General features: G+C 35.9%; 1 protein-coding gene across 2 annotated transcripts in view; it reads left to right on the top strand.

Moving 5' to 3' along the window:
- CCDC125 (coiled-coil domain containing 125) overlaps nucleotides 1-13,031 on the top strand; it is a 26,290-nt gene extending 13,259 nt beyond the window's left edge. For both annotated transcript variants that reach the window (XM_019728054.2, XM_019728055.2), the window contains exons 7-12: nucleotides 2,118-2,200; nucleotides 4,331-4,446; nucleotides 5,218-5,325; nucleotides 6,419-6,593; nucleotides 11,131-11,261; nucleotides 11,996-13,031. In XM_019728054.2, coding sequence (XP_019583613.2) covers nucleotides 2,118-2,200; nucleotides 4,331-4,446; nucleotides 5,218-5,325; nucleotides 6,419-6,593; nucleotides 11,131-11,261; nucleotides 11,996-12,298 — 916 coding nt within the window. In that variant the 3' untranslated portion in view covers nucleotides 12,299-13,031. The remainder of the gene's footprint in view (nucleotides 1-2,117; nucleotides 2,201-4,330; nucleotides 4,447-5,217; nucleotides 5,326-6,418; nucleotides 6,594-11,130; nucleotides 11,262-11,995) is intronic.
- Nucleotides 13,032-14,015: the final 984 nt, after the last annotated feature.

A 14,015-nucleotide genomic window follows, 5' to 3' on the forward strand; every position in this document is an offset into this window, starting at 1 on the left:
ATCATAGAATATGCACAAAGTAGCTGTAGAATTGCTATACATACCAATGTAAAATAAAACCTACCAACTAGTTTAATATTTGTTTATAGTTTTATTTTTAGCCTGAGGGTATATAGTCAAAATCCTGTGTTCAAAAGTTACTTGGTTAGTCTTTTCACGCTTTAGTATGGTTATGCTATTCATTTAAAATAATTTATTTCTACTTGTATTCTATTTTAGAGTATTTTTTCACTGTCCTTGTTGATTTACTTATTTAATTTTGACTTTGTAAAACAGTGACATGCTTCCAAAGTCAGAACTGTTCAGAAAGGTGTATTATGAGAAGTGTCATTCTACCCCCAGCTTTCACCTCCATTACCAAACTCTTGCCATTCTTCCTTCTCCTCACCATCTGCAGATAACCAATGTATTATTCTCTGATTTATCCTTCCTGCATTTCTGTTTGCATGAATAAGCAGATATATGTATGTTTTATTTCCCCTTCTTTCTTACACAAAAGATAGTTTACGATAGATACTCTTTTGCACTTAGATTTTTCTATATAATAATATACCCTGGAAATCAGATCACTGTGTGGATGTGCCATACTCAACCATTCTCCTACCATGTTTCCCCAAAAATAAGACTGGGTCTCATTTAAGTTTTGCTCCAAAAGACACATGAGGGCTTATGTTCAGGGGAGGTCCTCCTGAAAAATCATGCTAGGGCTTATTTTCTGGTTAGATCTTATTTTCGGGGAAACACAGTATATATATGGGCACTTAGATTGTTTCCAGTGTTTTGCAATTATAAACAATGCTGCAATACATAACCTTGACATATATGCTTTTGTGTTATTGGAGGTGTATTTTCAGGGTAAATTCTTAGAAGCAGAATTGCTGGGTCAGAAGGTAAATGCATATGCAGATTTATTAGATGTTGCCAAATTCCTCTCTATGAGGTTTGTACCGCCTTGCATTCCTGTGAGCAACACGTGTGAAAGTGCCTGTTTCCCTACAGTTTCATCAAGAGAGTTACGTTTTAATTTTTTGATAGTGTTGTTTACCTAATTTGGTTTTTTGTATTTGTTTTGGCTGTACAGAACCCAGAAAATTCTGATTCACATGCACAGATTTATACTTGGTCAATAAATTGCGTTTAGGATCTTCTTCAATTAAGTAGAGCTGGCAGAAGATGCTTTATTATGAGGTCTGCACAAAAACATTTAATGAGATAGCAAAGTTAATGCTTTTTTATTTATTTATTTAATTACAGTTTATAAAGTAATCTAAGTAATTGAAGTAATTTATAAAGTAATTTAAGGGATCTAATAAAATGTTTGTGAGCATCTCAAGAATTTCCTCATGGCCTTAGAATTAATCAGAATGCATTTGGAAAAGCACAGACCTAGTCTTAGGAAGAGGTTGTACTAACAAAGGTGCTTTATTCTTCAAGGGCTACCTACCTTGCTTGAGAACCTGATATCATATTTTATTAATTTGTTAAGTACTTCATAGAAGCAGAATGCCTTAGATTTACATTTCACTTTTAATTGGGAAGTGTTAGCTTCATGACCACTGTTTTAATGATATGAGGCCAACCCTGAATACAGCGTAGAGCATTTCTCACAAACATCACTATACAGTGTCTTGACAGGTATTTCATTTAAAGTCGTAAATTGACCAGATAATCTGGCTACTGCTCTTAATTACACACACAAAAATTGTTTACGCCTTTAATGCTGGGCAATTTAGGAACTCTTGTAAGTAATTCCAATTTTTAGTCAATAAAGATTCCTATGTATCTTTTATGCAAATTTTTGAAGGTGGCTTAAGCCTTACATATATAGTTGGTAGTCAGATGGTTGTTAAGTTGAATTAAAACTTTAGCAGAGAGAGTGAGTATTCAAAATGGATGCCTTAGAGATATATCTGGTTCTGATTTTTTTTCTCAACTAAGTATATGGGAGGGTTTAGAGTATGTTCAAAATCTTACCACACTCCTTCGAGTGTTCTAGACTGTTTTGAAGTAGGAAAAATTATATTTAGGTTTTTGTGCTCTAATTATGGGATAAAAATACTCTCATTTAAGTACAAAAGTGCTAATGTTTTAGTTATTTGGAAAGTATTTTTTTCCAGGCTAAACTGTGAAAATGGAATCCTCAAAGAAACTTTGAAATTAAAAACAGAAGAAATTAAAATGCTGAAGTCTGAAAATGCAAGTAAGAGTGGTATTTTGATAAGTCTTTAAAAATAGTATGTTAAAAGAATCATTTTATATAGTGTCCTATCAATAGAGACAAAGTGCTAGTATTGCAAAGTAATATATATTTCAAGGATAATAGAAGCAATGTCATTTAGGTTTTTTAATTTAAAAAAATTTGAGGTGAAATTCACATAAACATAAAATTAGCCATTTAAAAGTGAACAGTTCATAACATTCACAGTGTTCTGCAACCACCTATTTCCATAACATTTCCATCATTCCACAATAAAACCTCATACCTATTAAGCAGTTTATCCTATATCCTCTTTATCCTTTAATTTTTATACTCCGTGGAAAACAAAATGGTAGAGTACCTTATGCTTGAGGAACTTGAGTAGGTTTATGTTTTATTGGAACACGTAGGAAAAGTTTGTATAGTTGTTCAACATTATTTTCTTTCAAAATGGGTCTTCTGTGACTTTATCACTAATACAATTATTCTTAATTTTTCAAGATATTATTTGACTTATTAAGAACTTGGAATTTTTTACATATACAGTTGACCCTTGAAGAACGAGGGTTAGGGGCACTGACCCCCATGCAGTTGAAAATCTGCATGTAACTTTTGACTTCCCCAAAACGTAAGTTGTCCCTCTGTATCTGCAAGGGAATGGTTCCAGAACCCACCATGGAAACCAAAATATGCAGATGCTCAAATCCCCCATGTAAAATGGCATAGAACAAGGCATACAGTTGGCTCTCCACATCCGTGGATTCCCAACTGCAGATTGAAAACAGTATTTCGATCAGAGGTTGGTTGAATCCACAGATGCAAAATCTGGGGAACAGGAGGGCCAACTATATATTTATTGAAAAAAATCTGCGTATAAATGGTCCCTGTGCAATTCAAACCTATGTTGTTCAAGGGTACGTGTGTATGTGCACACACACACACCCTTATATAATGAGCCACCTTAAGACAAGAGGTAATGAAGAATATTTAAGTATTTTAAGAATATTAAGGTGGTACCAACTTTTTATAAAATTTTGAGATGATGTTGATTCTTCCTTCTGAGCAGAAACTATTTTGAAGTGGTGGCTTGAATAGACAGAATAAACTCTGAGTCAGGTCATGGGCCCAAGCACTTTACATAGTGTAGTGAGTTGTGGCAATGGCGCTGAGAACTGCACACAGATGGTGTTTCTCAGTACCAGTGATTTGAGCAGATGGAGATTTCTCCTGTATCAGGTTAGTTCTCAGGACAGAAGCTACTCATAACCACCCCTCCTCTGCCTCCCTACCACTCCATCCTGCAACAAGAAGGAAAAGTAACTGTTTTCTGCTCTCCAGTAGATAGCAGGACCCCTCTTGTTCTGAATGATTTGAGAGTCTCTTGTGAAAAGTCTTAACAGAAAAAGCTGATAGTCTGGATTGTTGGTACTTTTGATATAATACTTGAGATCTCATCATGTGGTCATCTCACTATCCACAGTCTGTCTGGTGTTTTTTATAGAGAATAATTTGCCTTTGTAATTTCTTTTTGAAAATCCTACAAATTTTCTAAGAGCAAATGAAGACGAGACTTTGGTTGCAAAGTTAAGATACTTCCACATTAGAAATAACATTTTATCTAGTGTTACATATGTATTATCTTACTTGATACCCACTATTCTATCAGATTTTCTGGATGGGGCCAGATTTTGTGGGCCATGCCTGTTGTATATGCATTGGTTAAGAAATAAGTATATAATGTTGGTGTAACAAGATTAGATGAGGCCAGAGTTAGCCCTTATAACTAACACTTTTTAATTTAGGGAAATGTCTTTATTTACAAATATTTTCCATTTTAATTAATGATATTTTGTAGTACAGATGTCTTACAGTTCTGTAACACAGAATACAAATTGTTTACTATATAACTTCTTAATTTGATGTTTTGCTTTTTGGGATTTTTTTGATAAACTCTATTAAGATGTTTCTGAAATATTACCAAAAATTATCCTATTTGTTGTATTACTTTTTTAATGTTGTATTACTTTTTTAAATATGCTGTTAAGTTCTTCCCCATGCTTTTAAAAGGATGTTTCATTAACATTCATGATTATTTTGTTATTTAAAATGTTTTTGTGTCATGGCCCTTCCTAGGTTTAAATCAACAGTATTTAGAGGTGCTTGCTATGCTTGATATCAAACAGCAGAAGATGGTTCAGGAAAACATGTGCCATGATAAAGGTGGCTTTACAGAGGTTTCAGGTCTTGAGGTAGGTAAGTAGGTATGAAAGCTTAGCAGGAGGGACATTTTCTACTTTCCTTTTTTGTCATCACCGTTTGCTACGTTTTCTAGGGTAGCACCATACTTAGCAATTTGAGACAGAGAGGCCCATTGGTTTGCTGAGGTCAGTTCTTCAGTCTTGCTGGTTACCATACCCCTCAAGCAAGAGATTCCTGGACATTAAGGGATGTGCTAGTCACTTTCTGCCTTTTCTTTCTTATTTCTAGTTTTAGCAGAAGCTGTTAGTAGGGTCTCACATTACCTGATCACAGACTATTTTTTTTTAGGAGTGTTTTTCTCATTGACATTCAAATTCATTCATCATTTCTGAGTATGCAACCCTCCCTGAGTAGCTGACAGCAATGAAAGCAGGACAGCAGGGCCAAGTCCAGTCACAGGAATTCCACACTGTGGATGTTAATATTTACTTTGTTAGGCCAAGTTCCTGCCAAGGACTCAGAACTATAGGGAACTGGTGTCAGGTTAAAGGTGAAGGTGGAGAGTGAAAAGAAGAAAGATAGAATCCCATTAAGTTTTTGTTCTGAGTAACAACATTCTTTTCTCATTTGTATGTAGTTGATCTCCACTTGGATCCTGAAATCCTGATCTCAGCTTTCTTCTATTTTTGTTTTCCTTTCCAGTTTCTTTGAATTAGATGCTTGAATAGAAATATGCATGGGTATGTGTGGGTGTGCCCCCGTGTTTGTGTCCAGCTAAGCAGTGTGACACTTAGTAACAGGGTATGTTTTTGGATTTACAGCTTGCCGTCCTTGGAGCCTGCCTCTGTCATGGTCCCAAAGGGAGCCCCTGTTCCTGTGCCAAAATGGCAGCATCTGCTCGGAAAATGCTTCTTCAGTTCAAACAAGAGGTATCGTATTATCACAATGGTGAAAGCTTCGGTTTTCTTTCTCTATTAATAGTGGAATAAATGGAAGTATCTGCAATGATATAATAGCATTAACTTATAAACTAGATTTTATTTACATAGTACCAGAATACCAATAGTACTTGGCACGATGTTGTAGCTACATAAAGTTGTTTGCCTAAGATTGTAGTTAATATTTCCTAAATTCTATTTTTCTGTCTATACATGGTCCTAAAATTACTATATATTAGAGGAAAAGATGCATTTGTGCTTAAAAATTACTAGGATCCACAACATTGATTAATGGGGAGATCAACATGAAGCTTATCAGAAAAGCAGAAAGGTACAGTGCCTTTGTACTAACCAGACCTAGGTTTGAATCTTGTGTCCATCATTTTCTAGCTGTGTGCCTCTGGACACATATGTTAAACAGAGGGTAATAACTAGTTTGGAGGGTTGTAAGAAATGGAGGAAGTAGACATATGTTTAGCACAGTGCCATGCACATGCCCAACATTTAATCAAATGATAGCTGCCATTATAATTAGGCTTTAATAACAAATACAGTACATGGAGCATAATTTGAATCTTCTACCTTTACTGAAGGTGTGGAATTTAAAGTCTTCAGGGTACATAAACCAGTTAACAGCTAGACACTAACAGTTCATTAGGAAAAGCACAAGATTACAGTCAGGATACACTACGGGAGGTTATCTGAAAGATGACATCCAGTATTATTTTCAGTGGTGTTGTTTGGAATGGCCCAAGGCAGTACTGAGATGCAGGCTTAGCATCCTCCCTTCTTCCTTGTTGGGCAGAACACACACAGGGCCTGTCTAGGATAATGAGGTCCAAGAGTTGGATTAACAGGGAATTGACAGGCACCACAAGGGAAATTTCTGGTAATCTAGTTCAGAGTGGGCAGCGACTGTAAAAGAGAGCTGGCAAGTACTAATTAGTTTAAGCAGATGAAATAGACCAAAGACAGACAGACCCGTGCTAAGCAGGGAGATTGCATTTGCTAATATGACTCAGCATCCATGCAAGAATTATTCTGGTTTTGCTCTGAAATCTCTTAAACTTTCTTTCAAAACCAGTTGGAACTTTTGCAGAAGAGTAAAGAAGAAGCTTATATAATGGCAGATGCATTCAGAATTGCATTTGAGCAACAATTAATGAGGAAAAATGACCATGCACTAAGATTGACACAAATGGATAAACCGTGTAAAAAAGAAACAAAGTGGAAAAATTGGAAGCACCTTAAAGAGGATGGTAAATATGAATTATATTGGCAATAATCAGGTGTAATTTCAGTTGTTTTTGGTTATAATCAAAGGTGATTAAGCACATTTAATACAATGGAGAAAATAATTGAAATTTTACATATTTGTGATTTATTTAAAAATATAGTAACTATGGGAAAAAGATCATTTGATGATACATATACAGATGAGCTACTGGGATCAACAAAACCATAAAATAACAGGAGAATCACTTTTTTAGTACTCTTCTATTTCAATTAAACAAGACTATATTTAGTGGAAAAAATAAGAGTGCTAGGATGGTTAAAGAGAAACTACCAAGAAGGAAGTAATACTGAAAATGACAGTGAAACTCATTAACTGTATCTATCTAATTAAACTTTATTGACATGTGTGATTCTGGAAGAGACTTTGTGGGGTAGAGGAAGTTATCTTAAAGTGGACAAATAAAATATTCTTTTAAAAAATAAAACAGAAATTAATGTTTAGGTTTGGCTCACTAGCCTATCAAAAATCCATGGCTATTTTTGAGTATTATTATTGTAAACAAAATATATAAAAATGGCATGAGGATAAGATTACAATTGAAGTAGATCACCCAATATAAACAAAGTAGCTGTTATTTTTTTAGAAATTTTAGTTTCTCTAAAAGGTCAATATGATTTCATTTGTCAATATTCAGTAGAATTCATATTGCTTCCATTTAAAATTCCAATTTGAAACCATTTATCAGTCAAGAAAGATTAGTGGAGTTTATAAGAAGTTTAAATGTTTTAGTACTAAAATTCTGAGATGACTGTATTTCTATACATTTTCTAATATGTCAAATTCCATAATTCTAACATTCCAAAATTCTCTCATTCTGAGATGAACTTCAGGGCTAATAAGGATCTTATATTATTATTTTTTAAACATTGATATTAGTCATAATTCTTTTATTTTTAATTTTTATTATATATATATATATATATATATATATATATATATATATATATATATATATGTTTAATTTTATTGGGGGAGGGGAATAGGACTTTATTGGGGAACAGTGTGTTCTTCCAGGACTTTTATCCAAGTCCTTTCAATCTTAGTTGTGGAGGGTGCTGTTCAGCTTCAACTTGTCCTTTCAGTCTTAGTTGTGGAGGGCGCAGCTCAGCTCCAGATCCAGTTGCTGTTGTTAGTTGCAGGGGGCGCAGCCCACCATCCCTTGCGAGAGTTGAACTGGCAACCTTGTGGTTGAGAGCCCACTGGCCCATGTGGGAATCGAACCGGCAGCCTTCGGAGTTAGGAGCACGGAGCTCCAACCGCTTGAGCCACCGGGCCAGCCCCAAGAATCTTATATTACTAAAAGTGAAACTTTTAATAAGAGATACCTATTTCGTTTGAAATTTTTCTTTTCAAACAGTACATATTAGTAAAAGTATATGGATCAAATGTTGTCAATTTAAGCTTCATGAACTAAACTTTATTCATCCCTTTGCTGAAATGGTAAATAGCTTGCAATGGATAATAAAAACAGAAGTAGTAAACAAGAACCATGAAAGTAGGGGCCGGCCCGGTGGCTCAGGTGGTTGGAGCTCCGTGCTCCTAACTCCAAAGGCTGCCAGTTTGATTCCCACATGGGCCAGTGGGCTCTCAACCACAAGGTTGCCAGTTCAACAACTCGAGTCCTGCAAGGGATGGTGGGCAGCGCCCCCTGCAACTAAGATTGAGCACGGCACCTTGAGCTGAGCTGCCACCGAGCTCCCGGATGGCTCAGTTGGTTGGAGCGTGTCCTCTTAACCACAAGGTTGCCGGTTCGACTCCCACAAGGGATGGTGGGCTGTGCCCTCCACAACTAAGACTAAACGGACAACAACTTGACTTGGGAAAAAAAAAACGTCCTGGAAGTACACAATGTTCCCCCAATAAAGTCCTGTTCCCCTTCCCCAATAAAACCTTAGAAAAAAGAAAAAAGAACCATGAAAGTAGGTAAAAGCTATTTATTTATTCATCAGGTGGAAGTTGGGCAAAAAAGGGAAAATGTTTCTCAACTTTCATTCTTAAAAAGGCATTCCACATTGTCCTGAAATTAACTTCTAAAAGTTTTTCTGACATGAGCCACTGAGAAAATATAATGGCTAAGTCCTCAGCAGTCATTGTAGCAAATACAAAACCAGTATTTATGATTGTTTTCTATAATAACCTCTTGATAAAAGCTGAAGGTATAACTTTAATATCCAACTCAAGGTAGGTGATTTTGCCAGGGAAACAAGCTAACATAGTCCATGTATTTAGCCTTTTAGGAATCAGGAAAACATTTAGAGTATCTAGTTCTACTATGGACAACAAATGAATAGGTGATCTTCCTCAGGCACCTCTTCTCTCAATTAGGCCCTTGCTAGGAGGTGGAGTGCAAAAATTTCAAAGGTATAGTTTTTGAGGGGAGCCTTGGTATTGTTTATTGAAGGCAAATCCCTATCTTGTTTGTTTTGATGGGAGATAGGGAGAAGAATGACAGGACAAAGAAAGGGAGGAAAGACATGGTTAAAGGAATCTTACGAAAGCTTGTCATATTGTCATCTGTACAGAAGACCCCCAACTACATATGGTGGTTGGCCTTAAGGATAGTGCCATGTAGATAAAGCTGGGTTTTTCTTAAGAGGTAGATTCATTTCAGCACTTGAGCATGTACTCATTTTATATTCCAGAATTCCTGGCTCTCTTAGCTAGTGACAAACCTCAGGAACTTTTCCATAGAAAATATCATTTGAGAGGTATAGCTTGCAATCTTTGTTTTCTGTTAAGGCACTGAGAGAGATTGGAAGCAGAATTTAAAACAAATGATTCATCTCTGAAAGGTCTTTACAAGTCCATACAAGTTTTAGGAGCTCTTTGTGAGTTTCTTAGTGACAAGATTTTGATTCATTTTACTCATATTTCAATAATCTTAAGAGGTACAGGATGATTATTACAAGTCATTTTCTTATGTGTGGTTAACACTTAAGGTATCAACTTTTTCTTTTTCTAATTAAAAAAAATATTTTTTATTGGGGATCAGTGTGTTTTTCCAGGGCCATCAGTTCCAAGTCGTTGTCCTTCAATCTAGTTGTGGAGGGCGCAGCTCAGCTCCAAATCCAGCCGCCTTTTCCAATCTTAGTTGCAGGAGGCGCAGCCCACCATCCCATGTGGGAATTGAAATCGGCAACCTTGCTGCTGAAAGCTCACGCTCTAACCAACTGAGTGATTCGGCCGCCCCTCCGGAAGCTCAGTGGCAGCTCGTTGTCTTCAATCTAGTTGTGGAGGGTGCAGCTCACTTGCCCATGTGGGAATCGAACCGGCAACTCCGTTGTTCAGAGCTCGCACTCCAACTAACTGAGCCACCCGGCTGCCCCAACTTTTCTTGATATGGCAGCTTAGACAAGTTCTGAGAGATAGATTATAGGCATATTTCCTTTTTGTACACTGAAAACAGAAATTCATTCACCCACTTATGCAAGTTGCTGAGTGTGTCAACTTGTCTGGCTCTTCCCCTTGCCACACTAGCTCCCGGAAGAGGTCAGGTGTGAGCCCCATCACTGTGGCTTACCTGCTCTCAGTTTTCTATGAAAGCATTTGCAGAGCCTTCCAAAAACATTATTGAAATTTTCTTTGTGTAAATCTACACATTTTGTACCTTCAACTATAAATTCCGTCCTTTCTATGGATGAAGAACAATATTAGTGTATATATTTCATGATGTGGACTTCCAAACATTATGTCAGTACCTGGGCTAGGTGCTTTTCACAACTGTGCTTTTTTTTTGGGGGGGAGGGGTGTTGGTAAAATATACATAAAATTACCACTTTACCCATTTTAAAGTATATTGACATTGTTTTGTAACCATCGCCACCATCCATCTCCAGAACTTTTTCATCTTCCCAAACAAAAACTCTGTACCCACTGAACACTAAGTGCCCACTCCCCTCTCCCAGCCTGTGCTCTATTATTTAATGGCATGGCAACCCTGAGCCATAGGTACTACTGTTCTCATTCTAGACGTGAGGAATTGAAGCTCAGAGAACTTTTCCAAGGTCATGCAGTTAGTAAGTGGCAAAATAAGAATTCAAGTCCAGGTCTGTCTGGCTCTAAAGAAGTTCGCATGGTTCAGAGGCCACCTGTGGCCTGCAGTATTCTCAAATATTGTGGGTAAGTGGCTGACATTTAAAATTGGGAGATAGCACACACAGATCTGGACCTCTGGCTCCTCTGGAAGACAGATCTGCTAGCAGGGGCTGCATTCTCCTGTGGGGCAGCCATGGTTGGGAGCTGAGGAGTGGTGTGCCCCAGTGGCAGGACACTGCTGCTTCTCACACTGTGGCCCTCTCCAGCATTCACCATCCAGGCTCTAAGGCTGTGCTTTTCCAGCTGCACTGTACTGCCTACCTCACTTGTGCTGGAGGTCTCCTGAGGACAACCGACTGATTTAGGAAAGGATTAGCCTTGGTTCATACTTTCCTCTTCCTGGGAAGTACTACATCAGTGAGTGTCTTTTTATGCCTCAGTTGGATTTTCACGTTCAATTTTAGGATCACTATCACAGAAGACTAAGAAGACCTTAGGGCGGAAACTATTGGATATGCTTCCTTCAGAAAACAGTTCTAAGAGGACTGAAGATCAGGATAATCCTCAGGAAGTCTTTAAGATGCTAATAGATCTGGTTGGTATCTTTGCTTTGTTAGAAGTTGTGGTTACGCTCATCTTTTTGCTTCCTAGTAACTCAGCTCCACTCTACATTTGCCTTTTATGCCCTTTTCCCTCTTCCAGAGTCATAATTTTCGTCTCCTTAAACTCTGCATGTTCTTCTTGTGCAAGTTTAAAGCTCCACCTCTGATAAGAGGGGGTTCCCTGTAATTAACTCCAGGTATCTCTGTCATCTGACAGGACCTTCTATTTATTCAGGAATTTTTTATGTACTCAAGGCACTTCCTCAAACATTATGTCCTTGAATCATGACAAGCCTGAAATCTGTCCTGTTATCCCCATTTCATAGATGACTAAAGAAGACTCATATTATATGAACATACTTATCTATAGAAGAGTGTTAAAGTTCTTTGTTTGCATATAAATAAACCATATATAACTTCAACATTCTTTTACAGAGATAAGTACATGTTGATTTTATATACATATACACACACAATATTTTTTCCTTTCTCTTCAGATGACAACAAAATTTTCAACAGAAGGAATGTTTTCTGTTCTTCCTTTTAAAAAAATACTCAATAATATGTAGAATCATGCTTGGGTATCAGTGGACACCTAATTAATTTATTCATATTGACTGACTTGACAGATTGAATATTGAACATTTTGATAAAATACTCCTGACTATAGCTCTGTATTCTGTGATCTACTGACTAACTGGTACATTTTTAATGTTTGTGCATGCAGCTGAATGATAAAGAAGAAGCTTTGGCTCATCAGAGAAAAGTTAGTTACATGCTTGCTAGGGCATTGGAAGACAAAGACTCAAAAGAAAATAAAGAAAAAAATCCTATGAAAGACAATTTTCCATTAGAAAATACCTGGCAGAAAACTTCAGAATTCTCTGCTTTGCGTGATCCTGCACATTCAAGTGTTGAAATTTTTAATTCTGTGGGCTGCATTTGTTCAATCCAGCACCTTCATACAGACCAAAACTACACAAGAACTCTGAAAAGGTCCCTTTCTTTGCCATCAAATATCATGTTTTGAAGACAAACCAGTTGAAATTTGAACTGAGAGCTGTTTATATCAAGAGACTTTGAAAAAGGATTGTATAAATATTGCTACATCTTCAGAAGTTGTGTTTTCTGGATATTTCTAAATTTTAGGAGGCAGCTTAAGTACTCAAGTGCTTTCTACAAGAAATTTATTAGTATTCTCTGTTGATATATTGTATTTATAAATTATATTACTGTATTTTATGGAATGTTCAGTGTTTACCAACATCTTAAAAACAAATAGTGATTTCTCATTAGCTCAAGTGACAATATAAGGCTTTAAGAAATAATGCCTAGGAGTGACTGTTAATTTTTGAAATACATCTTTTTATCTTGTTTTATTTGTGTTTCTCAGGATTTTTCATTTTCCACATAAGTTTAAAAATAATTTCCTTAAGTTAACTTCAATAAAAAGTTACTATGGTGGCACTCTGGCAGAAGTATATTCAAAGTCATAGCTAGTTACCTTCATAGCTTCTTTTATTGTCAGAGTGGTGACATTTTATAGCCAAATCTACACAGAATGCTGGTACTCAGATCATTCTGAATTAACTCCTTGGTTTTGATGCTGAATTTTAGGCCATTTTATTTTCTCTTTCTATAAATATTACATAAGTAATAATCTTTAATACCTTTTGGGAATATTGCTATATTAATAGCATTACAATTATGTCAAAGGAAATGCATTACTTTGTGAGCAATTATAATAAAACATCTAAATATGATCTCTAGTGAAATGAAAAAGATATGTGGCTACACTGACTACTACTACATAAATACATAATAGGGTCATAAGGTAATAATATAAACCATTTATAGTTGTGTTAAAAGGAGAGCAGTTAGCTGGCATTAGTAAATAATAATTAATAAAAGCTGAAAACTTAACAAATACATTTTATAAAAAGGAGAAAGGATGAGAAACTATTGTTACCGGATATTAAAATGTACTGTCCTGATAATAACATAAGCTACATTATTTAAAATAGTGTCATACCAGCAGGGCAATGGAATAAGATAAAGACCATACACAGATCTAGTATATATAATTATTTCATATAAAATAAAAGGGGTTATTTAACAATACCAAAATTGGAAGTGTAAAAAATCAAATTAAAAAAACTAGAAAGTTTTTTTTTAATGTGTGTGCATGCATATATATAAAACAAACTCATATAAATTGATAAAATTTGTAATACTGACAGATGGACAGAGAATCTGAATCAATAGTTCATAAAAGACAGATTACACATGGTTAGCAAACATGAAGATATATTCAGCCACAGCAGAAATCAATGAAACAAATTATGAGATATTCGCGAAAGATTACAAAGATTGTGAGTGCTAGAGATGTGAAACATACTTTCATACAGTGTCGATGAATGTATATATTTGAGACCCTGTATTCAATTTTTTTGAGTATATACTCTTAAGTGAAATTGCTGAATATGATAATTTTATTTTTAATTAAGTGAGGAAACATAGGTTTCCATATGGGCTGTACCATTTTACATTCTCACCAAGTGTACAAGGGTCCCAATTTCTCCACATCCTTGCCAACACTTGTTTTTTTATAGTAGCCCTCCTAATAGGTATGAGGTGATATCTCACTGTGGTTTTGCCTTACATTTCCCCAGTGATTACTAATATTCAGCATCTTTTTCATGTATTTGCCATTTCCATATCACCTTTGGTGAAATGTCTATTCAAGT

The sequence above is a fragment of the Rhinolophus sinicus genome, linkage group LG03 (assembly GCF_036562045.2).
Source record: "Rhinolophus sinicus isolate RSC01 linkage group LG03, ASM3656204v1, whole genome shotgun sequence".
Classification (NCBI taxonomy): Eukaryota; Metazoa; Chordata; class Mammalia; order Chiroptera; family Rhinolophidae; genus Rhinolophus; species Rhinolophus sinicus.